Source organism: Rissa tridactyla, unplaced genomic scaffold (assembly GCF_028500815.1).
Source record: "Rissa tridactyla isolate bRisTri1 unplaced genomic scaffold, bRisTri1.patW.cur.20221130 scaffold_29, whole genome shotgun sequence".
NCBI classification, from domain to species: Eukaryota; Metazoa; Chordata; class Aves; order Charadriiformes; family Laridae; genus Rissa; species Rissa tridactyla.
This window is the reverse complement of record NW_026529507.1, coordinates 4,099,838-4,126,563: the sequence shown is the minus strand read 5'-3', so window position 1 is coordinate 4,126,563 and position 26,726 is coordinate 4,099,838. Positions and strand designations below refer to the sequence as shown.

General features: G+C 51.2%; 1 protein-coding gene across 1 annotated transcript; it reads left to right on the top strand.

Moving 5' to 3' along the window:
- Positions 1-798: 798 nt before the first annotated feature.
- Positions 799-26,489, top strand: LOC128903292 (olfactory receptor 14J1-like; the record flags this gene model as incomplete). The annotated part of the gene is made up of 2 exons (XM_054187308.1): positions 799-1,260; positions 26,460-26,489. Coding segments are annotated over 2 exons (492 nt in total), but the record flags the coding sequence as incomplete, so codon positions are not given.
- Between the last annotated feature and the right edge of the window lie 237 nt (positions 26,490-26,726).

Genomic DNA, 26,726 nt, shown 5'->3' with positions numbered 1-26,726 from the left:
AGCACAGCAGAAATGCCAGGGATTTCTGCCTTAAAAACACTCCTCAGGTGTGGTGGGGAAACTACAACAGAACAACACCAACAACAAGGTGCCCTGAGCTCTGCCCTGCAGTCGGGTGACAATGCTGAAAAGCCCTTTGATGCCAGGAGTGGATTTAATCTGAGATCACCCCGTGTTCCTTTTTACCCATGGCTGTAGGGCAGGACTGAATCCTGCAGAGATCTCAGCTCTCTGGTGGACTATCAGCCAGCACCAACCAGAGTGTACAAAAAGGACCTGCAAAAGGTCTTCCTGAAAGGCGAGAGCCAGTTTGGTGGGTTTCTAAGACCAATTGAATACTTTAGTTTGAGAGAAATCTTCCCTAACTTCTCACTGCTTTTCTTTCCATTCACAGGTCTCCAAGCCCAGGGGAAGAAAATGTCGAATGGCAGCTCCATCACCCAGTTCCTGCTCCTGGCATTTGCAGACACACGGGAGCTGCAGCTCTTGCACTTCTGGACCTTCCTGGGCATCTACCTGGCTGCCCTCCTGGCCAACGCCCTCATCATCACCACCATTGCCTGTGACCACCGCCTCCACACCCCCATGTACTTCCTCCTCCTCAACCTCTCCCTCCTTGACCTGGGCTCCATCTCCACCACTCTCCCCAAATCCATGGCCAATTCCCTCTGGGACACCAGGGACATCTCCTATGCCGGATGTGCTGCACAGCTCTTGTTCTTCATCTTCTTTCTCACAGCAGAGTATTGTCTTCTCACCATTATGGCCTATGACCGCTACGTTGCCATCTGCAAACCCCTGCACTACGGGACCCTCCTGGGCAGCAGAGCTTGTGTCCACATGGCAGCAGCTGCCTGGGGCAGTGGGTTTCTCAATGCTCTCCTGCACACGGCCAATACATTTTCCCTGCCCCTCTGCCAGGGCAATGCCCTGGACCAGTTCTTCTGTGAAATCCCCCAGATCCTCAAGCTCTCCTGCTCACACTCCTACCTCAGGGAAGTTAGGCTTCTTGTGGTCAGTGCCTGTTTAACCTTCGGGTGCTTTGTTTTCATCGTGCTGTCCTACGTGCAGATCTTCAGGGCCGTTCTGAGGATCCCCTCTGAGCAGGGACGGCACAAAGCCTTTTCCACGTGCCTCCCTCACCTGGCCGTCGTCTCCCTGCTTGTCAGCACTGCCATGTTTGCCTACCTGAAGCCCCCCTCCATCTCCTCCCCAGTTCTCGACCTGGTGGTGGCTGTGCTGTACTCAGTGTTGCCTCCAGCAGTGAACCCCCTCATCTACAGCATGAGGAACCAGGAGCTCAAGGAGGCCATTAGGTATCTGATTTCATGGATTTTTTTCAAGAGGGAGAAATGTTCCACCTCTCTCCACAAATGACTCCCGCACTATTTGATTCCATCTGCTTTTTTGTGTGTTTTGTTATTGGCTTTGTGTTTTTAATGATTACATTTCTCATCATTGCTGTTGATATTGTCATTTATGGTTTTTATGCTCCTACACAAAGGTTTCACTTGTGTCACTACACCTGAGACATTTACGTCTTAGTTTCACCTGGTTCCCTTCTAAAAATGTATTTCACAGTGGCTCAGAGCTGGCCTCTTTCACAGAGTCTCTGTTAACAAAGCAAGATCTCCCTGGTGCAGTGCTTTAATGCTGGGGTCTTTCTCCAAACATGCCTGAGGAAATTCACCCCTGAAGGTCTTCTTCCTCCTCCATGTGTCCAGGAATAAAAAGCTGACTGTCCGTTTGTAACATTTTAGAGATATTGGACTGGATTTAGGAGTCACCAGTCGGTGTCTGGTGAGAGGTAAGATCGTGGGTTTAACTGAGGGACGTACCCCAGCCCTTCACACAGATGACATAAAGGCCACCCATCCTGTGGGAGGGGAATCTGGAGCTGTCTGGAGAGGCTGGTGTTTCTCCAGGGACAGCATGTTCCTGGGGTTGTGCTGGGATGGCAGAGGTCAGAAGGATGGGGTCTGGGGCCTCAAGCAGAGGCCATGTGCAGACCTCCTCTGGGCACTCTCCCGTTCCTCCCCACCTGTCTACAGCAGGAATTCCCACAGAGGGACAGACACGTCCAGGTGTGGCCACACCACGGCTCACTGAAAGGGCATGAAAAGTCAAGCTGTCTGGGTAGCCCTCTCCTCCTAATCCATCCCTGTGTGCAGCTGGCCTCGTTCATGGTCAGCATGCGCCACTGGCTCACGTGGTGTCCCTCATAATGCGTGGGCCCTTCTCCTCAAGGTCACTGCTCATCCTGTCACGTCCCACCTGGCACTGTAATACGGTGTTTTTCTTCCCCCTGATGCAGGACTGGCCACTTCTCTTTGTAAAACTTCAGCAGTTTCTTCTGGCTGAGTCCCAGAATTTCCCAAGGTCCCCCTGGACTGAAGATCCATTTTGTTCGTTCTTCATGTTTGCGTGCAGACAGCTCACCATGGTTGTGGTGATGCATCAGCACAAGATAACAGCACGAGGAGTTGCAGGGCACTACAGGGAATTAAAGACATTCCTAATTTTGTACTGTCCAGCAGAGGAATTGTCACAACAGCTATGTTAGAAACATCTTTGTGCCCCGTAGAGAGGGCACAAAGCAAGCAAATGTAGGGCCTGTGGGGAAAGAGAAGCTGGGCTGTTTGTAGAGGAATCTATGACAATGGTTAAAGAAAAGAACTTGGGAAGGGGAAAGAGGAAAAAGGAAAACCAAAAGTTCAACTCAGGATATGATGAAAGCAGTTTGGAGATACCCGATGAGCAGCATTGAGTCAATGCCTTGAGTGGGACAAAAAACCCACAGCGGAGTGGACCAACATTATGTCTGCTTACTTCTGTGGTCATGGGCAACGTGAGCGCTCTCCCCCTCATCATGAAGGGAAGACCCGTGGTGGAAAGAAATGCACAGTCTCTCATCCTGGAAGGGACCTTGGGAAGACTCCAGACCAAGACAATCCACAGTCTGTGGAGAAAGGGCAATGAGGATGGGGCTGTTTGCATGCTAGTTAGCGTTAGTGTTTGATGTGTACCTCTATAGATACACAGACAGCACGGATCCCTCCAGGAGCTGGTCTCAGACCCTCCATCTCTCTAGAAGCTGGCCTCGGGATTCCCTCATCCCTCCAGTTCCCCCATGCACAGACAAGCACACACACACACAAACAAATGGCCCTCTCCAGCACAGAACCACGGAACCCTGGAGGCTGGAAAGCAGCCAGCTTCCACCTTCTCTGTGCTTCCTCTTCAGGCTTGATGTTACTCAGAGCTCTTTTCTCATGCATGCCAGCCTCCTGCCACCTTGGCATGACTTCCTGCATGTTGGCATGGACCATTCTGGATGACGAAGAGGTGATCCTTGACCACCAAAAAGCTCCCTGCAGGACTCACCTGGCCACAGACATCCTCTGATCCAAGGTTATCAAAATCTACCTCCCTAACTCTTATGCCCATCAGTCTTTATCGTATGAAAATGAGTTAACTTTCTTAAGATATATAGCTAGCTAGCTCCCATTGTGTACTGATTTATCATGCTTGCGTAAGTGAGTTAAAGGAGGTCAGCTCATCACAAGGAGCAGAAGAACAGCCCTGCCCTCAAAATAAGGACTTCTCAGAATCATTCAGCTGTCCATGAAGGATAAAAGATACCCCTGGAGAACCGAGATAATGCCAGTATCCTCGTCCCTCTTACACACCTTTGAAACTCTCCCAGTGTCCAGCATCACAGACAAGTAATTAGCAATAGACCAACTCCGGGGACGTCTGGATCAATAGACAAGCCGCGAGAAGGCTGATGGCTGATGGAGCTGCAGAGATATAGCTACTTTGTGCAGTTTTACTGTGATTAGGAATTGGTACTCCGTGTCTGTGTTAGTTAGTCATTAGTCAAATAATAAGGTACCTGAATGCTTGAATGGCATAAGAACCCTGTGTTTAACCGCATTTGAGGTACCCCAATTGAGCTCGGACACCTCATGCACATGACTAAATATTTACGCGTGCACCTCTGTACTTTGTGTCCTAGCCTCTCTGCTCGGTCAGCACGGGCCACTTGCAAATTTTCATAACACAAGTGACTGATTGCCACTGCAGTGGGACAAGGTCTCTCCCTTCTCCATGCAGTACATGTGAGGCAGTTTAGAACACAAGACACGTCACACCAGGGTCTCCACTCATGTGTTGCACTCTCAAAGTGCTGTGTTTTCTCTTGCCCAACATTTACTCGCCCTCTTCATAATACAGTCAAGGAACAGGCAAAAAAATCTCGTGGGGGACCTGTCAGCAGCACCTTGTCATTCATGGAGATCACCTTCACCTTTGTCAAAGGCCCTTGAGGGCTGCAGAGACACCACTGACAAAAACCCTCTTTCTTGCCAGGGCCGCCCTTCCCAGCCCTGTTTCTCTCTGTTCTTGCAGACAGCAGGCTTTGCTCACCATCAACATCCAATTTCAGCTTTAAGCTTCCAGGTGCCGTCCACTTGACCGTGTCTCTGCCGTGAAGCAAAGCCTTTGCACACAGAAGGTCTTCAATGCTTGGTACCAGGTTTCCTTTAAGAGACGTCCGAGCTTGGCCTGGAGCTACACCTGAGGTGCCACAGCCCAGATGTGCACCAAAACTCTCAGCCAGGGGAAGAGACAAGTTGAGAGAGAGCCTGTGCTTTTTGACTTTGACAGAGGAACTGCCAAGGCGTGGTGGGACAAGGCACACAGCTTGGGGTGCTGCAATGGATGGCTACAGGCTTTTCAGGAGAGACAGGCTGGAAGGATCAGGAGTGGGGTTTCCTGAAAGTGAAGCCATTAACTGGATGTATGGCGCAACTCCTTGGGGCAGGTGAAGAGTTTGGTGAGCCTTTGTGGGGGAGGGTGAGAGGAGAGGCCAGTAGAAGTGTCCTGTCATGGTGGGAGATAAGGAACCCACAGTCAGGATGAGGAAGAGGGTATAGTCTTTCTGAAGGATCCCAGGGAAGCGTCTGGCTGTACGAGCCTGGGTCTCGCTGGGGACTGCCATGATACTGGCAGCTTCTGAAAGAGGAGCACAGCAGCACGTACAGTCCAGGTGGTTTCTGGAGTGTCTTAGGACAACGTCTTAGCACAGCTGCCAGATGGGCCAACAAAAATAATGCCAACCTTGATGTGATACCTGCAATGCAGGAAGAGCTGGTCAGAGACGTGAAGATTGGCTGTCGTGACCCTGAAGTAGTGGGGTCCCAGCACTCCAGGGCAGTGAGGAAGCAGAACAGAAGACTGCAGACGCTGGACCTCAGAGGTCCTTTTGCCTTTGGCCTACGCTGAGGAGTTTTCGTGGGGATCCAATGGTCAGGAGCATTGAAGGTGGCGCAAAGCTCTGTACAGCTGGTCTTCAAGGACAGCATCCTCCAAGAAGAACATTGGCCTGTATCAAAACTCAGTTTGAAACCTGAAAGTAAATTCAGGGGAATCATAACGAGATTTCCAACTTCAGGAATTCTTACAGAAGAAAACAAAGATATTAGTTGGACACTGCTGTATTGAGTTAGAGTAGGGAGAGAGAGTTCCGAGATACTCTATGCCTTTTTTGCCTCAGGCTTCCCCAGCAAGGTCTCTCAGGGCTTTGTGCCTCAAGGCAAGACTCTGGACAAGAACAGCCAATGGCGGATAGGAATGAAATCAGGATCTACTGGAGCAAACTCAACCACTCAACCACTACTGGAGCAAACTCAACCCAACGTACATGGGAATGGACGGGGTACATCCAGAGGTGCTGGAAAGTAAGAGAATGTCACAGTGAGGCCACTCTCCATCATCTTGGAAAGGTCCTGGAGGCTGGCGGGACTCCCTGACATCTGGCCAAAAGTAAATGCTGCATGCATCTTTCAAAAGGGTCCAGAGAAGGAGGTGGAGAGCTAAAGGCTGCTTAGCTTCCCTTTAGATGAGGAACATGTCCCAAAGCATGTTCTCTCGCACTGCATTTCTGGGTGCCTGAAGGAGACGGTGCCTGGATGAACTCAGGGAACATGTACACCGGTTACGGTTTGGCACTTAGAGGGCCATGGTGTTATGCCATTGTACGCCCCATAAAGATTTGGCCATCTCAAAAAAAGGGACGATAGGAGGGAAGTGCTAGCAGGTGGGACCATTGCTTGACTGCAAAGAGATAAAGGCAGGATCTATCCAACATATCCAACCTTCATTGATCCCAGCCTCTTTTAGATAGGATATATAGATGTGAAATATATTAAAATAAACTTGTCCTCGGAACACAGTCTGGGATCTGTGCTTGACAGGAAAATGTGTTTTCTATTGGTCTAAGGCCATCCAGAATGGAAAGTGAACTTCAGGGCAGGGAATGGGGACGTGACATACAGCTGAGGCATGTCTTCTCTGTATTGAACTCTGCCTGCCTTTGATTTCCTTTGTTGGCCATTAGGAAACACCATTCTGTGTCAGCTCGTTTTCAAGGTAAAGCAGGTGGGAACCGGTGCCAAGGAGTGGAAACACGCAGCTACGGACTGGAGTGGAGAAAGCTCAGGTTTGAACAGGCTGCTGTAAGTCCTGGTTGCCAGGTGAGAGACATGGTGAGATTGAGACAAAGCCTGTCCATGGAGTGTTTGCAATAAAGGGTCTTGCCTTAAAGGGTCTTGAGGCTCCATTAGCAGAAATTCAGGACCGATATGAACTGGAGATTGCTGGCATCATTTCATGTGTAAGAAGAAAAAATAAAGAACAAAATAAGAAGGAAGCAATCCTTTCTTATGGTTGTTTAGTATTGAAATGTATTCATCTGAGAACTCTCTAATTAAGCACAGAAGAACTGAGGAATCCAGGAAGTCTATGCACAGAGACTTGGCTGGTTATGGCATTTTGTATGGAAATGAGTCCTCTCCGGCCAAGATCCTGTAGACCCTCAAACACTGGGCAAGCCTCTAGAGAAGTAAAACTCAGCAGCAAACCCCAGGATGGTGAGGGTGTTACCAGGGCCCACTGATGCCCATCACTGGAGACACCATGGAGGGAACGACCGGACAAGATTCCTGTCCCTGGGGACCGGTGAAGCAGAAAGTCAGAAGCACTGGTTATAGGTGGAAAATCAAATGTGGAGGTGGCTCTGAAAACCTTTGATGCACTTCATCAATGGAGATAGCTACGCCCTGTCCCCTGTCCCCTGTCCCTTGGGGATTTGCCAGAGCCTGTGAGATTCCAACAGTTCACCCACCTTCTTCCAAAGCCCTGATAATGTTCCCCTCGCACAGAAGATGCCTTAGCCCCCCGACTTGCTTGAACCTTCTGGTGGAAGTTCCAATATGAACTGGTGCCAAAGGCAGCCAAGTGGTGTGCTACATCTGACATTGCCAATGCATTCTTCTTTTTCAATCCCTTTGGCAGCAGGGTGCAGGCCACAGTTTGCTTTCACGTAGTGTCCAATGCACCTGGAATGCCCCCAGTGACAGGACAAGAGGTACTTGAACATAAGAAGTTCCATCCAAACATGAGGAGGAACTTCTTGACTTTGAGGGTGGCAGAGCACTGGAACAGGCTGCCCAGAGACGTGGTGGACTCTCCTTCTCTGGAGACTTTCAAAACCTGCCTGGACGCATTCCTGTGCAACGTGCTCTAGATGAACCTGCTCTGGCAGGGGGGTTGAACTACATGATCTCCAGAGGTCCCTTCCAACCCCTACCATTCTGTGATTCTGTAATCGACTATCCTACAGTTTGCCATGGATTAATCCAAACTGCACTGGAACAGCGTGATACCCCTGAACATGTACAATACATCCATGATCTCATCATGTGGGGCAACAAAGCAGAAGTGTTTGAAAAGGGGAAAAGAGCAATTGAGATTCTTCTGAAAGCTGGTTTTGCCATAAAAGAAGCAAGGTCAAGGGACTTGCAGAGAAGATTCAGTTCTTGGGAATAAAATGGCAGGATGGATGCCGTCATGTCCCTACGGATGCGGTCAACAAGATTGCAACCATGTCTCCACCAGCTAAGAAGAAGGAAGCACAAGCTTTCTTAGGCCTTGTGGGATGCTGGAGAATGCATATTCCAGGTTATAATCAGCTTGTGAGCCCTCTCTATGGAGTAACCTGAAAGAAGATCTATTCTGAGTGCGGCCTTGAGCAACAACAATCCTTTGAGCAGATCAAACAGGAGATAGCTCGTGTGGTAGCTCTTGGGTCTGTCCAGACAGGACCAGCTGTGCGTAATGGTCTCTACAGTGCAGCTGGGGCACGTGGTCTCACCTGGAGCCTCTGGCAGAAATCATCGGGAGAAACCTGAGGTCAACCTCTAGGCTTTGGAGATGAGGGTATTGAGGATCGGAAGCCCTCAGCACCCCAACCGAAAAAGAGATCCTGACAGCGTATGAGGGGGTTTGAGCCACTTCAGAAGTTGTTGATGGGCAAGCACGGCTCCTCCTGGCACAGCAGTTGCCTGTGCTACACTGGATATCCCCTCCACACATCACGCGACTGACGCTACATGGACTAAGCGGGTAGTGCTGATCACACAGTGAGCTCGACCAGGGAAACCAAACCTCCAGGAACCCTTGAAGAGATTACGGACTTTCCAGGGGGCATAGATTTTGGAGCATCTCATGAGGAGGTGGCTCATGCCCAGGTGGCACCCTCATACAATGAGTTGTCATCTACTGATGAAAGGTGTGAAAGGCAGGGCCAGAAGGCTGGATGCCTCTCCCAAAGCTGGTATCAGGAGCACACCCAAGGAACTGTACCATGAAAAGTCCTCATGGTATTCTGGGGTTCTCCACAGACTCAGGGGGACAGGGTCAGAGTTGCAGGGGGATCTGTTAGGGACCAAGGGCTGGACGAAGAGAGCTGCCTTCTTGGTGGCACATGTCCAAGCAGAGTGCACATGGCCTTCGATTTTTCTTCCTGGTACTGTCCCGCTTGTGGTATGGGTGATGGCCGCTGCTATCCTGGAGAGGAACTTGGAGTTGCCAGGAGAGCTCATGGGATCTCCCGGAAAAGTATGCGAGTCTGGGTGAGCAGTGAGTGGCACCTCATCAAATGAGTGACCATCCAAGGTGGAGTGTCCTTGAAGGAAAGGTGAACCTAAAGAGCCCATGGGCTAACAAGGCCCCTGCAATGCCAGGAGCCAGCAGGCCAAAGGGACAAAAGACTAGACAATGGTTCAGCCCACTGTCCTGGAGACCCTGTGGGACCGATCTAGGGCAGCCCTTCCCTGCCCTTTGTGACACTAAAGACAACCCATTGTCCTGCCAAGCCCTGTCCTTGTCTACCGAGCAATCAGGGAAGATGGAAGGGGACTCAGCAGCAGTGATCCCTTTCTGGCTGGGGCTGCTCCCCACCTTGACCAGCATGGCGAGTGCAGGGTCACCCCATGGCCCCAGGGCACCACAGCCCCCTCCCTCTGCAAAGCAGCACCGCCAGCTCAGGTCCCTGCAGGAAGCATGGGGTGGGAACCAGGAATGTCCAGCCAGGCCAGCCTGGACACACTCACCTGGGGAAAGGCTTTCTGGGGAGAAAGGGTGACCAGGGAGAAGAGCAAGGGAGCATTTCTGTGCCTGCAGGGAGGAATCCATGGGAAGGAGAAACCTCTTCCTGCAGGCCCCCACTCTGGGCAGGCTGCTCTGTGCCTGGAGCAGGACTCTTGTGCTGGCCTGGGGAGAGGGGCTGGCACTGAGGGGACACAGACCATCTGTGGCCCTAGCACTGGGGGAGGTCACCAAAACAGGAGGGCTGAGGGGGACAGATCCCTGAGGGCTGCCAGGGTACTTTGCCGAGGGATGTCTCCCCACCCTTGAGCACACCTGTCCCATGTGGTTCCAGCACGATGGGGCCATTGGACCGTTAATGGGGCAGCAAGGACGGCCTTCCCATTGCTCTCCGGTTTCCCATCCCCTTACTCCTCGCTCAGTCACATCCCTCTAAAGTACCCAGGTGCTGCTTTGAGCTTCAGGCAGTTGGAAGAATGCCCTGGTCTTTCGGCAGGCTGATAATCTCTTCAGCCTAATCCTTCCATGTGTTTATATCTGTCATATCCCATCCATCTCTCTCCCATACTTGGAGTGAGGTTATTCCTTTTGGTTGGTGACCCTCGCTGGAGGAGGTTCACCAGGTTGAAGAAGCCCATGTCCCTCATCGTCCCCACACAGGGCTTATGCGCTAAGCCCCAATCCTCAAAACTAAGAAATTCCAACTGAACTCAAGAAAACAGGTTTTGGCATCAAGAACACACAACCCTGGCCCAGGCTGCCCTGAGAGGCTGTGGAGTGTCCTGTCGTGGAGACACTAAAAACCAGCCTGGACATCTTCTTAAGTGACCTGCTCTGGCTGACTCCCTGTAGGGCAGCAGGAATGAACTAGACGATCTCCAAAGATCCCTTTCAATCTACATGATTCTGTGAGGACATGGCAGTCCAGCAACATCTAGGGTAGATGCTTGTGAGGTCCCTTCTGCCTGAGAACCCAACAGGCCAGCAGCAGGCCAAGGCCTGGCGTGTTGATTGTGAGGTCACTGCTGCTATAACAGCAGGAACCTGGCGGCAGGCCAACCCCCGGCTCAAGGCTGGGTTCGGTGCCTACGAGGTCATTTCTCCATGAGTACCTGACAGGCCAGCAGCAGGCACGTGGTGTGGATGTTGGTTATGAGGTCAGTGCTGCCACAATCTCTGATAGGCCAGAAGCAGGCAGATATTGATTTGGAGGTCACTTCTGCCTGAGTCCTTGATAGCCCCGCAGCAGGCAAATGGCCTGAATGCCAGTTGTGAGGCTGCTGCTGCCTGAGGACCTGAGAGACCATGAGCAAGCTCGTGGGTGTTTGAAGCCCTGTGTTCCAGAGCACCCCTTAGGCCAGCAGGTTGAAGACCAGGCTTGGTTCTTGTGAGGCCCCGAGTATGGGACATGCCAGCAGCATGCGTATGAATGCAAGACACAGTATGGGACACGTCAGCATGTATGGAACACACCAGCAGCTAGAGGTCGCTTGTGGGATCACTGCTGCTTGGGCACATGATTATCCAGCAGCAGGCGCATGACTGGGGTCTGTGTTTGTGAAGTCATTTCCTTCTGAATACCTTTGTAGGCCAAAATGAGGCTTGTGGCTGTGTTTGGAGCCTGTGTGGTCTCTTCATCTTGGAAACTTTCTGGACTCTAACATAGGTGGTGGGACATCCACACTAATGGTCCCAAGGCTTCTTCCAGCTTTTACTTTCTGAGCAGTGAAATCTCTTGGGATTTCTCTTCCATGGGTTGAGGTTTCTGGGCTCACTGGTAGGGCGTCCAACAAAGCTAAGATGCCTGGGCGTGAAGAGTGAAATATTTATTAATATACAAACAGTGATTTAACAAAATTAGTAGTGAACGCGACAGTGTTTTATGGGATGTGATGACAAGGTACACTTGATTCTTTATTGCATAGAGGACAGGGTCGGACAAGCTGTCAGGGAGACCCTCCCGTTGAGTCATGAGGCTCAACTGGCTTTCTAAACTCCTTCTCGGAGAGGAGTCTGCCTGAGGCTGGATCCAATGCTAGTCCCAGCCTTGGTTAACGGTTTATGTCTAAAGGATTATATATGCGCAATCAATCCTTTCTATCACTTAGCTAAGATTTCACAGTTTAACGTTCTATTAATCACCTACCGAGAATCTGTTGTGGCAAGGAATCTCTTGATGTCTAGGAGGAGAACCTTAAGCGAGCATCCCTGCTCAAGGGGAGATCCTGGCGTGCAGCCCACCGCCGTGCAGGAGAGCTCCAAGCACTCTTGGGCTGTCCACTATTTATAGAGTAAGAGAATTGACCTACAGTCATATTCGCATGGGAACAAAATATCTAGGCCCCCACTCCAGACAGTGTGTTGGCTGTGTTGCCAGCCATCCCCCAAAGTCCAGGTGACACTCATCACACCTCCCACTGATGGTTATGGCTTGAGCAGGAGCTGGGGAGGGGCAGAAGCGGGAGAGCGCAGCGCCACAAGATGCGGCACACAGGGACGTGGTTTAGTGGTGGACCTGGCAGGGCTGGGTTTACAGTTGGACACAATGATGTTAAAGATCCTTTCCAACATAGATGATTCCATGAGTCTGTGATTGTTTTGAGCCTCAGGACTCTGTTTCCTCCTCGCCCCTTCTCTGGGAGGCCAGGAGGTGTCACAGAATTTTCCTGCACTTGGCATTGCTCCCCCTCACATCCCTCTGCCCCAGGAAGAGCCCTGGGCCACAAGTGAGGGACAGGATCTGCCTTGCCAGGGCCTGGGGCTGAGGGCTTGGCCTTTCTGCTGCATCAAACCAACCAAGGGTTTCTTCAGCATTACAGCCACCTGCACTCTGCCTTTGCCCACCTGCAATCACAGCCTCCAATTATCTGCTCTAACGAGTCCCTGGGGAGGCTTTGTCAGGAATGGCCCTCAGTGGGGCTCATTAATGCTTCCAGGTACTTGGAGTTTGACTTCTGATTTCTTGAGCACTCTGTTCAACCTTCTCTCAGTATCTGAGGTCTGTGGACTCAGCAGCAAATACCCCATGGGGCTCATTAAAAGACAGAAAGCCTTAACAAGCTTCTCTTTTTGTAATTTTCTTCAAGACTTGTACAGCTAATTGGAGAGGTTTCATAGTGTAATGAAGTAGGAAGATTTCAAAATGCATCTGATAAAAATGATCTTTTCTGTTAAAGGATATATTTTATTAATTTTCACTTTACAGAAGAGGTGATAGAAGCATTCTCTGATTGATATTGGTGCAGAGTGTTTCCTCAGGAAGTCTGGACACCTAGGTAAAGCAGTCCCTTGATGTCCATCGCTGGATGGACAGCCTTGCTCCTCACCTCCCCAACCTCACCATTTCTGACATTGCCCACCTGGGACTTGCATCACTGCTCCTTGCATCAGACTTCTCCACTGGTCTCTGCAGCTGCAGGTTACAGCTCCATTGCACCATCTCCCACCTGAGCCCCTTAGAGACCTGGCTGCACCCAGGCACAGGAGAATTTTCCCCATTCTTCAGAAAAGAAAAGTAAAGCACAATCAGTTTTCATAAACAATAAATGATATTCTGTAATCATATGCTAAGTACAAGCTACCACTAATGAAGTTGATTTCTACAAGGGATAAACTTAGGTAGTTAGATAAAAAACGATAGATATAAACATAATTAAAGAGCTGGCTAAGGAGGCAATTAGACTGTTGAGAGACAGTCAGGCTGTTCAGTCCCTGAAGGTGAAAGCAGCAGCGTGGGCGAGAGGTACCTGGATGAACAAAGAGTAAATGGAGAAGAAAACTGAAGAATTACGGAAAGGGCCTTTGCCTAGACAGTCTGGATCTGAAAAGGTGACTTTAGAAATGGTCACTGTATCAGGACAAGTAGACAAAAAATTAGAGAAACTAACTGCACTGTGTAACAGGGAGAATAGTTGTAATGGCGTTAGAGGGAAGATCAATATTTCTTTGGAATATCCTTTCTGAGAGGTTATGGGATTGGCAGAGGTCTCTTGTGAGAGAGGACAAGCAAGTGGTGCACCCATCTTTGGAAGAATCCAACACTGCACCCCAGGGAACGAGAGGCTGCACAGGCTCACATCGGTGAGGAGCGGGCCATCAGCTGGAGTCCTCTTGGGTGACATTTGTGGGCACCAACAGCAGAACGTGTCCAAAACCCATCAGCATGGACTTACCAAGGGTCAATCATGCCTCACCAACCTGACTGCCTTCACGATGTAGTAACTGCATTTGTGCATGAGGGCACTCTTGCCACGTTTGTCAATAGCAATAAACTCGGAGGATCATTTGTTTACCAATTAATTTACCAATTACTCCCATGGGCAAAACAGACCCAACTTGGGAAAATTCATTAAATGTATTTCCAATTGATTGTAACAGAATAGGACAGTGAGAAATAAAACACAATTCAAAACACCTTCCCCCCTCTCTCCCTCCCTTCTTCCCAGGCTCAACTTCATTCCTAACTCACGGAATCACGGAATCTTCAGAGTTGGAAGGGACCTCTAGAGATCATCTAGTCCAACTCCCCTGCTAGAGCAGGATTACCTAAAGCACATCCCTCAGGGCTGCATCCAGGCGGGTCTTGAAAATCTCCAGAGAAGGGGACTCCACAACCTCCCTGGGCAGCCTGTTCCAGTGCTCTGTCACCCTCACCGTAAAGAAGTTTTTCCGTGTATTTGAATGGAACTTCCTATGTTCTAGCTTGTGCCCATTGCCCCTTGTCCTGTCGCTGGGAACCATTGAAAAGAGCCTGGCTCCGTCCTCCTTAAACCCACCCTTTAGATACTTGTAAACATTAATCAGGTCCCCCCTCAACCTTCTCTTCTCCAGGCTAAAGAGTCCCAGCTCTTTCAGCCTTTCCTCATAAGGGAGGTGCTCCAGTCCCACAATCATCTTGGTTGCCCTACGCTGGACTTGCTCCAGTAGTTCCCTGTCCCTCTTGAACTGGGGAGCCCAAAACTGGACACAGTACTCCAGTTGCGGCCTCACCAGTGCAGAGTAGAGGGGGAGAATGACCTCCCTCGACCTACTGGCCACACTCTTCCCTATGCAGCCCAGGATGCCATTGGCCTTCTTGGCGACAAGGGCACATTGCTGGCTCATGGATAATTTGCTGTCTACCAGGACCCCCAGGTCCTTCTCCTCAGAGCTGCTTCCCAGCATGTCTGCCCCTAACCTATACTGGTGTTTGGCATTCTTCCTTCCCAGGTGCAGGACCCTACACTTGCTTTTGTTGAACCTCATTAGGTTCTTCTCTGCCCAGCTCTCCAGCCTGTCCAGGTCACGCTGGATGGCAGCATGGCCCTCTGGAGTGTCGGCCACCCCTCCCAGCTTGGTATCATCAGCAAACTTGCTGAGGATACACTCTGTCCCCTCATCTAGGTCATTGATGAATATATTGAACAAAATTGGACCAAGTATTGACCCCTGAGGGACACCACTGGTTACAGGCCTCCAACTGGACTCTGTGCCGCTGATCACAACCCTCTGGGTTCTGTCACTCAGCCAGCTCTTGATCCACCTCACCGTCACCTCATCTAGCCCATACTTCCTCAGCTTCCTAATGAGGATGTTATGGAAGACAGTGTCAAAAGCCTTGCTAAGGTCAAGGTAGATGACATCTACGGCTCTCCCCTCATCCAGCCAACCCGTTATAACATCATAGAAAGCTATCAGATTGGTCAGGCATGATTTGCCCTTGGTAAGTCCATGCTGACCACTTCCAATAACTTCCTGTTCCTCTACGTGCTTGGATATGACATCCAGAATGAGTCGCTCCATTACCTTCCCAGGGACAGAGGTGAGACTAACCGGCCTGTAGTTCCCTGGGTCCTCCTTCTTGCCTTTTTTGAAGATTGGAGTGATGTCAGCCTTCCTCCAGTCCTCAGGCACCTCTCCTGTTCCCCACGACCTTGCAAAGACAATGGAGAGCGGTCTAGCGATAACATCTGCCAGCTCTCTCAGCACTCACGGGTGCATCCCGTCAGGGCCCATGGATTTATGAACATCCGGCTTGGCCAAGTGGTCTCTGACCCGGTGCTCCTCAACTAAGGGAAAGTCTTCCTCTCTCCCGACCTTCCCCCTTGCCTCCAGGGTATGGGATGCGTGAGGGACGGCTTTATCAGTGAAGACCGAAGAAAAGAAGGCATTCAGTAACTCCGCCTTCTCTGTGTCTTCCACCACTAGGGCACCCGTCTCATTCATCAGTGGGCCTATATTTTCCCTAGTCTTCCTTTTTCTGTTGATATACTGGAAAAATCTCTTCTTCTTGTCTTTAACTGCAGTGGCCAAGCTGAGTTCTGATTGAGCTTTGGCCCTTCTAATCTTCCCCCTGCATAGCTTTTTTATATCTTGATAATCCTCATAAGTTGCTAAGCCCCTTTTCCAGAGAATGTAAGCCTTCCTTTTTTTTCTGAGGTCCAGCCAAAGCTCTCTATTTAGCCAGGCTGGCCTTCTTCCCCGTCGGCTCGTCTTTCGGGACATGGGGATGGCCTTCTCCTGTGCTTCTAAGAGCACCTGCTTGAAGTATGACCAGCCTTCCTGGGCACCTTTGCTCTTCAAAACTGCCTCCCAAGGGACACTCTCAACCATGCTCCTAAACAGGTTAAGGTCTGCCCTTCGGAAATCCAAGGTGGCAGTTCTGCTGGCTCCCCGCCTCACTTCACCAAGAATTGAAAACTCTATCATTTCATGGTCACTTGAACTCTTCTACCTTTGCCCCGAGTAGCACAGGGGGCTTGTGGAATGGGAGTTGCCGTCAGTTCATAACACTTCGTTTCTGACCTTGCCCAAATGTGGGTCCTTCCCACTGACTGCAGTTCTCCACAAACTGCTCCAGCGTGGATCCTTTCCACAGGGTACAGTCCTTCAGGCGTGGACTGCTGCAGTGTGGGTCCCCCACAGGCCACAGGTCCTGCTGCAAAACCTGCTCCAGCATGGGCTCCTCTCCTTGGGCAGCAGGTCCTGCCAGGAGCCTGCTCCACCGGGGTCCTCCATGGGCTGCTGGTCTACCGCTCCTAAAGGAAAAAGGCCAGCCCAGCACGGCTTCTCTTCTGGACCAGACCACAAGAAGTCCCGGAGGATGGCTGTTTCCTATGCCCGTGGGACTTGAGAAAACTCAGAAGACTCCAGTGTTTTGGGTATTGCTGAACAGAGTTTGCATGGTGTCAAGGCCTTCTCTGTTTCTTTGTTCTGCTCCCTCCAGTGAGTAGGTGGGAGGTGAGAAAGAAGTTGAGAGGGGACCCAGCCAGGACCGCTGATCCAAACTGACCAGAGGCATATTCCATACCATATGACCTCATGCTCAGGAATAAAAGCTTGAGGCACAGGAGGAAGATGGTGGGGTTTTTTATTGTTTAAGGAGTCTGCTGCTTGGAGACTGGCTGGGCATTAGTCTGCTTGTGGGAGGTGTTGAGTGATGGTCTCCGTTTCACTTGTTGAGGTTTTTTTTAACCTCTTCTCTTCACCAGTTAAATTGTTATGTTGACCCCAAACTTTTCACACTTTATTTCTTCCTTGTCCCACTTGTGAAGGGGGAAGAAAGTGTGAGCGACTGTGTGGCTGCTGGGCTATTGGCTATTGGCCATGGTCAACACATCACAGCAAGGAAGATTCTGATAGCTGGGAGCGAGTTCAGCGGTTGGCCACCAAGATGCTTAGGGGCTGAAGGGGAAGGGCCTTCTTTAGCCTGGAGAAGGGAAGGTCTTGGGAAGCTCATAGCAGCCTGTGTGTCCCTATGGGGACATTTTCAGGGCCATGGAGCCAGGCTTGTGACAGTGGTGCTTGGCAGGAAGTTAATAGACAATGGTCAGATGTTGAAATAAGGAAGGTTCAGGACAAAGAAAATGAAAATCTTTTTCTCTGTGGGGGCATCCAAGCATTGCAGGAGGTTTCCCAGTGACATTGTGCCATCTCTGTCCTTGGATGTTTTCCATCTCCTACGGGATAAAGCCTTGAGCAACATTTGACCAGCATTGGTCGTGCCTTGAGGCATTTGACCAGCTTCCTGAACAAAGCTATCAGTATGCCATGCCTCCTGAGATTCCTGGGAGCAGCCACTTTCTTGTCTTTCTTGTTCTTCTACAAACTTCTCCACATCTCCAGACCAAGTGGTGATTTAGGCTGTAAAGAGAATGGAAACAAAGCCTCTGGCTTGGTTACTATCAACTTAATTGCTAAAAGAGAGTGAGATGGAGGGATCTCAGAGCTTCCAGATTCCTGTGGAAGATTGAAGGCCTCCAAGAAAGGATTTGCAAATAAGAGTGTTGAACTAGCCTAGCCTTTAAATCACTTCACATGGGATGCTTCAGCTTCCCACTTTCAGCATTGGCACCCAGAAACCTCACATGCTTTTCTTCCTCTCCTCCCCAAACCTGACCAAGTGACATGAAGAAAGAAAGCAGAAAGGCCCTAGGCCCCTGTGAATCAGCTGGGGTCTGGCACTTGGAGGGCCGCTCAGTGAATGGCAGTTCTTTCGTGGTCCACCCGATAAAGAATCAAGCTGGGAAGTCAGCCTGCAAGAGCAAACCAACAAGGTCCATGGACAGGCAAGGCTGTGTCTGGAGAACCTTTACACCTACAGCGTAGATCAAGCTGGGGCTGAACCTCAGGCCTGGGCTTAAAGGGGATCCTGAGCTGAGGGACAGAGGGGTGGGAGGAGGCCCCAGGTGAAGCTGCTCAGGGCCATGAAGGCCTGTGGATATTTTCAGGGCCCTGACATGGTTTCCATGGGAGCCCACCTGCCAGTGCCCTCAGTAGGCCTCCTTCCCTACTGTCCAGGGTCTGTGCTCTGCTCCTCTCCTTCCCTGTTCCCCTGGAGATCTGGGAGACCACCATTTGATGGTCACTACAGCCAAGGCTGAGACTGGTCTTCACATCTCTGACCAGCTCTGCCTCTTGGCAGTACCAGCTCCACTTGTGCATCAGTGTGGCCCATTTGGCAGCTGTGCTAAGAACCATCAGCATGGACTTACCATAAGTAAATCAAAGAAAAAGGAAGCCTACAGAAGGTGGAAGCAAGGACAGGTAGCCTGGGAGGAATACAGAGAAATTGTCCAAGCAGCCATGGATCATGTCAGGAGAGCTAAAGCCCAGAGAGAGTCAAATCTGGCCAGAGGCATCAAGGGCAACAAGAAAGCTGAATAAAGAACACGGACTTCACAGTATCGTGTTGCCTGGGGTTGGCGTGGCGACCTGGTTCAGGAACAGCACAGCGACCAATCACAGGCCGCTCGGTCCATCGACTCGCAGACACCAATGTGGTGGACGGCAAATGGCGTTTATTAGTAAGTGACACAGCCTTATATAGCTCGAGTTTACAACGTCCCTTCCGTCTGCTCACATCATAAACTAACCACTATTGGGAGAGGGGCTCTATCTTTCCGTACAGCGCGATATCTTCCGGCCGCCAGACCCTAACTACCTACATTTCCCCCCTCCCTATGGATAACCAAACTAGCTAAAATAGAAAAATAGAAAACTTGAATAAAAAACATCTTCCTGAAGAAGAACGATGGCCGCAATGGGGCCACCCATGACTCCCACTCCATGACCCCAAGTGCTATTGGAGACTTTAATGACACTCACTGGCAGGTGAGCATGGCAGGATGCATACTGTCCAGCTGGTGTTGGGGTCTCTTTGGACAACTTCTTTGCACAGGCGCAGACCAACAAAGGTGATGCTCACTCCAATCCAGTCCTTGCAAAAGAGGAAGTGCTGATCAGGGATGCGAAAACCAGTGTCAGCTTTGGCTGTAGGGACCATGAAATACTGGGAGAAGATTTTAGCCTCTTCAGGGGACTTTCAGTGGTAGGCCCATGGGCAGCGGTATTCAAAGGCAGCAGAGCTCAGTACAGTTGGTCTTTCAGAGAAGCATCTTCCAAGCATAAGAACTGTCGACATTCATAAGCCGGAAAACAACCAGACATTTCAGGAGAGCAGCTTGGCTAAGGAAGGAACGTGGATGCAAGGACTGATGCAGGAATTTAGAAATAGGGATGGCTTTAGAGGAGCCAAAGCTTCCCTAGTGTTGACCCTTGCAAGAGCTTCGAGGACATCAAGAGGATCTCTTAGTACTTCCAGACCAATGCAAGAAAAAACGCAAAGATTATCTGTGGCCACTGCAGAATTTAGTAAGAACAGGTGTAGAGAAATATGAGATACTGTATCCCCCTTGCCTTAGTCTTCCCCAGCAAGGTCTCTCAGCCCTTTGCTCCTCAAGGCAGGAGTCTGGAAGAAAATAACCAGCAGTGAATGCGGATCAATTCAGGTGTCACTTTGGCAAACATAGTCCTTACCAGGCTATGGGGCTGGAGGGGCAGGCTCCCAAGGACCTGAGCGAGCAGGACGGTGTCACCGTGAGGCCCTTCTCCATCATCTTTGAAAGGTCACGGAGTCTGAGGGAACTCCCTGATTACTGTAAGAACCCAAACATTGCATGCACCTTGCAAAAAGGCCCAAAGGATGAGCAGGGTAACAGAAGGCTGTGCCCCCCTGTGACACCCCTTTCTGGGTGTCTGAAAGAGAAGGTGATTTACCCTGGATTTACCCAAGGTAGCTTCTTCCTGGCCATCCTTTTTACGTTTTCTGAAGAAAGGAGAGGATTTCTGGGCAAGGAAGAGCAATGATTGTCTTCTACCTGGAAGTCAGCAAGGCTTTCAGCATCATCCCCCACAATGTTCAATGTCAGCACACTATGGTCTGCATGGATGGATAAATAGATGGGTAAAAACCAGCTGGACAGGAGGGCTGTCGTGGTTTGGGGCAGATTGGCCAATGGTGAGATGACAGATGCTCTCCCCCACCTCTCATTCCAAGGAGACACAGAAAAGAGAGAAAAAGATTTATGAGTTTAGAAAAAAATGGTTACTGTAATAAAAAAGTAATAGTTCATTAAAGTAGTTACATTAATGAAATATTAATAATAAAATATAAAGGAAATAATGAAATAGATACAATGCACACAAAACCCTTTCAGGCTCCTAGGGAGATGTCAATGGCAGGCACTGGGGAAGTCAAGGACTGGACTCAGCACCAGATAGGAACTGGATATCGGATATAGATTCAGGAACACACAGGTCAGGATCAAAGTCAGAGAAACAGGGTCCTCCTCAGACATCAGTCACTGAACAAAGAGAGCCATTAAAGAAAAGAGCCGACCTTTTGATTCCTCATCTTTTATACTGAGCATGGGAGATGGGATGGAACACTCAGGAGATGGGATGGAACCATGGTAATGCTGGCCTCCTTTGTGGTATCTCTGCAATAAAAGGGAGCTTCCTCAGTGCCATGGGTGAAAATAGGCCTTTTCTTCCCAAACTGGAGTGCAGAACACACTCAGGGAACTGAAGGCTGAAAGGCCTTGATGATGTGCTTGGGTGCTGAATGGACATGGGGGATGGATGGGGGCATCCCTCATGTCTCATCATGATGAGAAGTCATGACATGAGATGTCAAAACTGGCTCATAAGTCATGACTGACTCACCCCAGAATTCCCTCTCGATTGCCGGTACATCACCATTCAGGGACGGAGCACCAGCCACGTCCCTTGCCTTTGGGGATTCACAAAGTCCAAGCCTGATGGTGAAGTCGGCACTCACAGGAGTGATGGGTGGCCCCATTGAGGCCATCGCTCCTCTTCAGGAACAGCAGGGAAATCTCTGGATGATTAAGGATGCCAGGACGTACTCCAGAAAGAGAAGATCAGTGCTAATCCTGACACCTGAGTGCAAAGAAATAGTTGCACTTCAACAAAATTACAAAAAATCCCAAACTAAACCCAGAGAACAGCATCCGCCACCAGCACCGTTTCAGTGGTAGTTCCAGCCGCTGCAGAGCTGCAGCTGACGGCCCTGCTGTCCCTGTCGCAGGACTCCAACTGACAGCAGTTACCAAGGCCCTTTGGGAAGACTGCACTGGGTGTCACCTTCTCTGAAGAGGACCTGCTGCTTCCCTCTGGCTGCCATTAGCAGCAGAGCCCTCTGGTTCTCCACCCCACACTTTGCCCCCTTGGACACAGGAGGGACCGGCTTTCAGCCGCTGCTTTAACAGCTGCCTTTGCTGTGCTCCTTTTCTGTCTCTCTTCCTACCGCATCCGTCAGGATGGGCTTCTTCTCATTCCAGACGGAGCCCAAAGCCTCAGAGTACACTGCCACCCCCTACTTACCCACCCTGGGATGTGTTGAAGAAATAACAATTAGCAAATAGGAACTCTACCCACAGTGCGTATCTGGCCAGCCTATAAAGCTGTAACAGCTCATCCTAAAGCTCCGAAGGCATAGACCAGCCATCACTTTGATCCCATATCTACCTCCTGTATGATCTGTCCTGAAGGTCAAATCATCGTTACCTTCAGAAGAGGATGGAAGGTGAGGAGAAGTGGGCAGTAAACGATGAATGGTTGGGAAAATGGTGCCAAGCAAGTGGCAAAGGCAGGAGCCGAGTTGTCCCAAGGCCAGCTCAGCCCAAGGAGCTTTGGCTGGCCCGCTCTTGAGGATGCCAAGCCCTGGCCAGGTGAGCTCACAAGCAGTGGCCAGGTGCCACATCACTGCCCCTTTGTGACAGGGGCCACCCCCACATGCACGGGGACACACTGTGGCCCCTCAGCAACCACAGCTGGGGCACCTCCTGCAGCCACCAGCCGGCAGCTGTTGGGCTGCCCCAGGCACTGCTGGCCAAGGGCTGCTCATCTGCCCACAGAGCTCCCGCCTCTGCCTGGAGCCGCACCAGCCCCAGGAATAAAAACCTGCCCACGGCTGTCAGCGAGCCCCTTCACAGCTTTGGCTGGCACAGTCGGGGGGCTGAGGACTTCTTTTCCACTCTTCCCAGGTACAGGACTGCGTCTGTGAGACTCCTGTAGCAAAGCACCTCATGTCTAAAAAGGTCATTTCCAATGAATTTAACCTACCCCCAAGATACAGCCACAGACTGACTCTGAACTAGTGCTACCAAAGAACCCCCTTGAGCAACTGCGCTGGGTGCACCTTGGGTGGCTGCCAGGCCCCCACCCAGCTGCTCTCCCACCCTGCAGCTCCAAAATACATTTGTGGGTGGCTTTTTAGCATCTGGTTTAACCCCACGACCTGCCTGGAGGGCAATGAGTGTTGCCTCTGCCCCAAGAAGGCAGCTGGTTGTTATCCCTGCCCCCCTTGAGCTCACCAGTTGGGCCCCTGCACCGCCTGCGTCCTCCAGTTTTCCCCACTCTTGCTCGGGGCAGTGAGTTCCTCCTGCTCAGCTCAGGGCAGGGAGTTTTCCTCCTGCTCCACTTGGGGAGGCTTTCTTCTTTATATCCTTCCCTTGGGGCATCCAGTGTGGCCTCAGCCTTGCTTGGGTGGCTTCTTTTCATCGTGTCCCCCTCAGGACGGCTGGTTTTCCCCTCTCTTGCCTGGGGAGTCTCCTTTTGCCCCTGCCCTACACCAGGTGCCTGGATTTACTCCTGCCCTGCTCAAGGTGGCTCTTTGTGCCTCTGCTGAAATCAGGGTGACTTGCTTTGCTCCTGCCCCACTTGGGCCATTTAGTTTTTTCCCTCTCCGGCTCAGGGCATCTCCTTCTGCCCCTGCCCCCACCCCGCTCGCAGGGGCCATTAATGTCCCGGCCACAGCAGGACCACCGGGGCTCCAGCGCCATTTCCCTGGGACCAGCCCCTGGTCAAGTGCTGCCCTGAATTGTCACATCACAACCACGCTTTTGCTTCCCAGCCTCCTCTAGCACCGCTCCTCCAGCTGGCATCTGACATTGAAAAAAGAGCCTGAGCCCTGTGATCCCTCAGCTTTTATACTGAGCAAGGTGCAGGTGGGATGGAGTACTCTGTTAGTCAGCTTTGGGTCACCTCTCCTGTGCGCTCCTCCCCAAAGGTGCCATCCCTCTACGCTTCTCCCTTCCGACCCTCCGTGCCCTGCCATGTTTAACCCACCACAGTCATCCTTCCCAACTCTCCTGCTACCAACAGTGCTAACAGGGTGACATTCCTCAAGGGCTCCCCCAGCTTGGCATCATCTACAAAGGAGGTGAAAGTGCATTGTCTGCCATCATACGGAGAGATAATAATGTTCCATAGTAGGTGTCAAGGGCTGGTCTTTGATGGATGCCACTAGTAAGTGGGTTCCAGAAGGACTTTGTACCACAGATGATGTCCCTCTGTCATTACTCAGACAGCTTTCCACCAACCACATCGTCCACTTCTTCAGCCCATATGTCAACAACCTGGCTATAAGGAGACTACAGAAGACCATGTCAAAGGCCTTGCTAAAGTCTGGGTACACAACAACCCCTTCTATTCCCTCCCACATGTCTTCTGCCATCCCTTTCTTGTCCTTCAAACGCCTGCAGATGGCTGCAGGAGGACTTGTCATATCCCCTTCCCTGGTGAGGCTGGCCAGTCTGTCATTGTCCCAATCCTCCTTCCTGCCCTTTTGGAACACTGGGTTCATGTCTGCCTTTTCCAAGGACCCAGGAACCTCTCAGATGGCTCTGGCCTTTCCAAGGTGTTGGAGAGAGATGTCACAATGACACTGGCCAGCCTTCCCCATCTCCCTGACACCAAAAGTCTTCTCACTGTGGAAAACTTCCAGAGGCGTCACTTTCCAAGGAGTGCCCAGGATACAATACTTAACTTGTCCAGGCCCTCAGGGCCACTTCAGAAGAGTGATTTCTTCCTACAAGCCCACGACTCCAACGGGATCTCTCGGCAGCCGACAGCTTTCCTAAGCTGTTTTTGCCAGTTCCTCCCAACCCCCATCCTTCCTTCTCCTCAGGACTTTGTACCACAGATAATGTCCCTCCGTCATTACTCAGACAGCTTTCCACCAACCACATCGTCCACTTCTTCAGCCCGGCTGTCAACAACCTGGCTATAAGGAGACTACAGAAGACCATGTTAAAGGCCTTGCTAAAATCTGGGTACACAACAACCCCTTCTATTCCCTCCCACATGTCTTCTGCCATCCCTTTCTTGTCCTTCAAACGCCTGCAGATGGCTGCAGGAGGACTTGTCATATCCCTTCCCTGGTGAGGCTGACCAGTCTGTCATTGGCCCAATCCTCCTTCCTGCTTTTTTGAAAACTGGTTTCATTTCTGCTTTTTCCAAGGCTCTCAGATGGCTCTGGCCTTTCCAAGGTGTTGGAGAGAGGTCTCACAATGGCACTGGCCAGCCTTCTCCATCTCCATGACACCAAAAGTCTTCTCACTATGACACGCTGCCAGAGGAGTGCCCAGGACACAATACTCGCTGTCCAGATCCTTGGGGGCCGCTTCAGAAGAAAACCAGAAGTGATTTCTTCCTACAAGCCCACGACTCCAACGGGATCTCTCGGCAGCCGACAGCTTTCCTAAGCTGTTTCTGTCAGTTCCTCCCAACCCCCATCCTTCCTTCTCCTCAGGCTGTAGATGAGAGGATCGAGCAGGGGTGAGGTGCATGTTGAAACAGGGCTTTGTTAAACTCTCTCAGGAGGGCTGTTCTGGGCATCCCACTGACAGTGGTGGGGGTGCCGCAGAAAGGAGTGGCTCCAGGGAGGGCAGAGGAGCCGGTGGAGAAGGCCTTCTGCCTGCCCATGCTGGGCAGGAGAGCTGCCCCCAAGTGCAGCTCTGATGCACGCACAGGATTCCAGCATGAACAGGAAGGGGAAGATTGGGTCTAAAAAGAGGTTATGAAAACAAAATCCATGAGGGTCATGGTTTCACATCAGGAGAGTTTCAGCATTGGTGTAAACCCACAGAATCACAGAATCATAAACAGGGTTGGGTTTTAAGGGACCTTTAAAGACCATCTAGTCCAAGCCACCTGCAGTGAGCAGGAACATCTCCAATTAGACAGGTTGCTCAGGGCCCTGTCCAACCTGACTTTGAATGTTTCAAGAGACTGGGTACATACAACCTCTCTGGGCGACCTGTTCCAGTGTTTCACCCCCACAAAGAAGAAGTGGTCCAGGACATGGGGACCACAACATGTATCTGGGACAAGAATGAAATGATTGCTGTAGATGACAGAAATCCCCCTACCCAAGGTGCAGCCGCCTTCTGGAGACAACCCTTCCAGTTCCCGAGCCTTGCAGAGAGCAGGGGGTGGCATACAGCCCGGTCGTCATCGTAGGATGGGGCCACCAGCAGGAAACACTCCGTACACGCCAAAGGTGCAGGAAAGAGCAGTAACCATTGCTGTGAGCAGAGATTGTGCTGTCCACATTCAGGAGACAGTCAGGGTGGTGGAGCTGGAGCAGGTTTCACTGTTTTCCAGAGGCAGCCCCATGATGAGTAGGGTGTTCCCAACCACAGTCATGGGGCAGGTCAAGAGGAAGAGAGGAGGAATAGAATTTTTCTGAAGGTTGAGGACTTCTCATACTGAGGGCATTTCCTTCTCTGTCAGGTGCTTAAAAAAAATAGTGAAGGACGTTCAGAGAGGTGAAACATGGAAGGTGTGTGCCTCTCACTGCATTCCTACTCCCTAGACGTGCTCTGTGCTCTGTGAGAGGTGAGAAGTGCCATCTTCTAGAGGGCAATGCCGCTCACGCCTGCAGAACCCTTTCGGACTGCACAGGGGAGATGCTCCACAGAGGTGCTTCTGTCACACCGTGTAATCAAAGGGACAGGCCATGAAGAGAGGGGAGGGTGAGGTAGCACACAGGTGTTCCTGGAGACACACACGGCACTGTCAGGGCTCTGGCAGGGCTGCTCAGAGACACGAGTCCTTCCCTGGCACGGGCAGAGGCCCTGCAGCAGACTCCATGGCCTCCTGTTGCCACTCCCAGAGGCCGGCAGCACCTCAGCCCCGCGCTGTGTCTCCCTGCTCGGCACCTCTCTGAGATGCCCCACGGCGTGAGGAATGGACACAGGGACCTGGGGTCAAGGAAGCCCATCCCAGTGCTGCATTCAGGGGGTTTCCCAGGGGACGTTACTCTCCAAGTGAAGTCACCTCCAGACACTGTCTGTCCCACAGCCCTTAATGGAACCCCCAGGAACAGCGGATGGTGTTTGTTCTCACTCAGGTTAATCTCACCACACGCACATTATGCTCAGGCCTGTGGTTGTTACTACCCAGGTGTGTGACCATTGCCCTGTGGCAGCTTCCCTGGGGTGTCCTGCACACACAGGACCTGACAAGAACCTGCTCTGCTGGTCCTTCATGTCTTTCCCAGGAGCCCTGGCTGGGCGAGGGACCTGCTGCTTGTCCCCCCCTGCACACTTTACACAATTAAGTTCTACGCTGGTGGTGCCATTTGTGGGGAACTTTCCTGGGCATGTTCTTGACAGCAACATTGGGAGACGACCTTCCAAAGGTGTTTT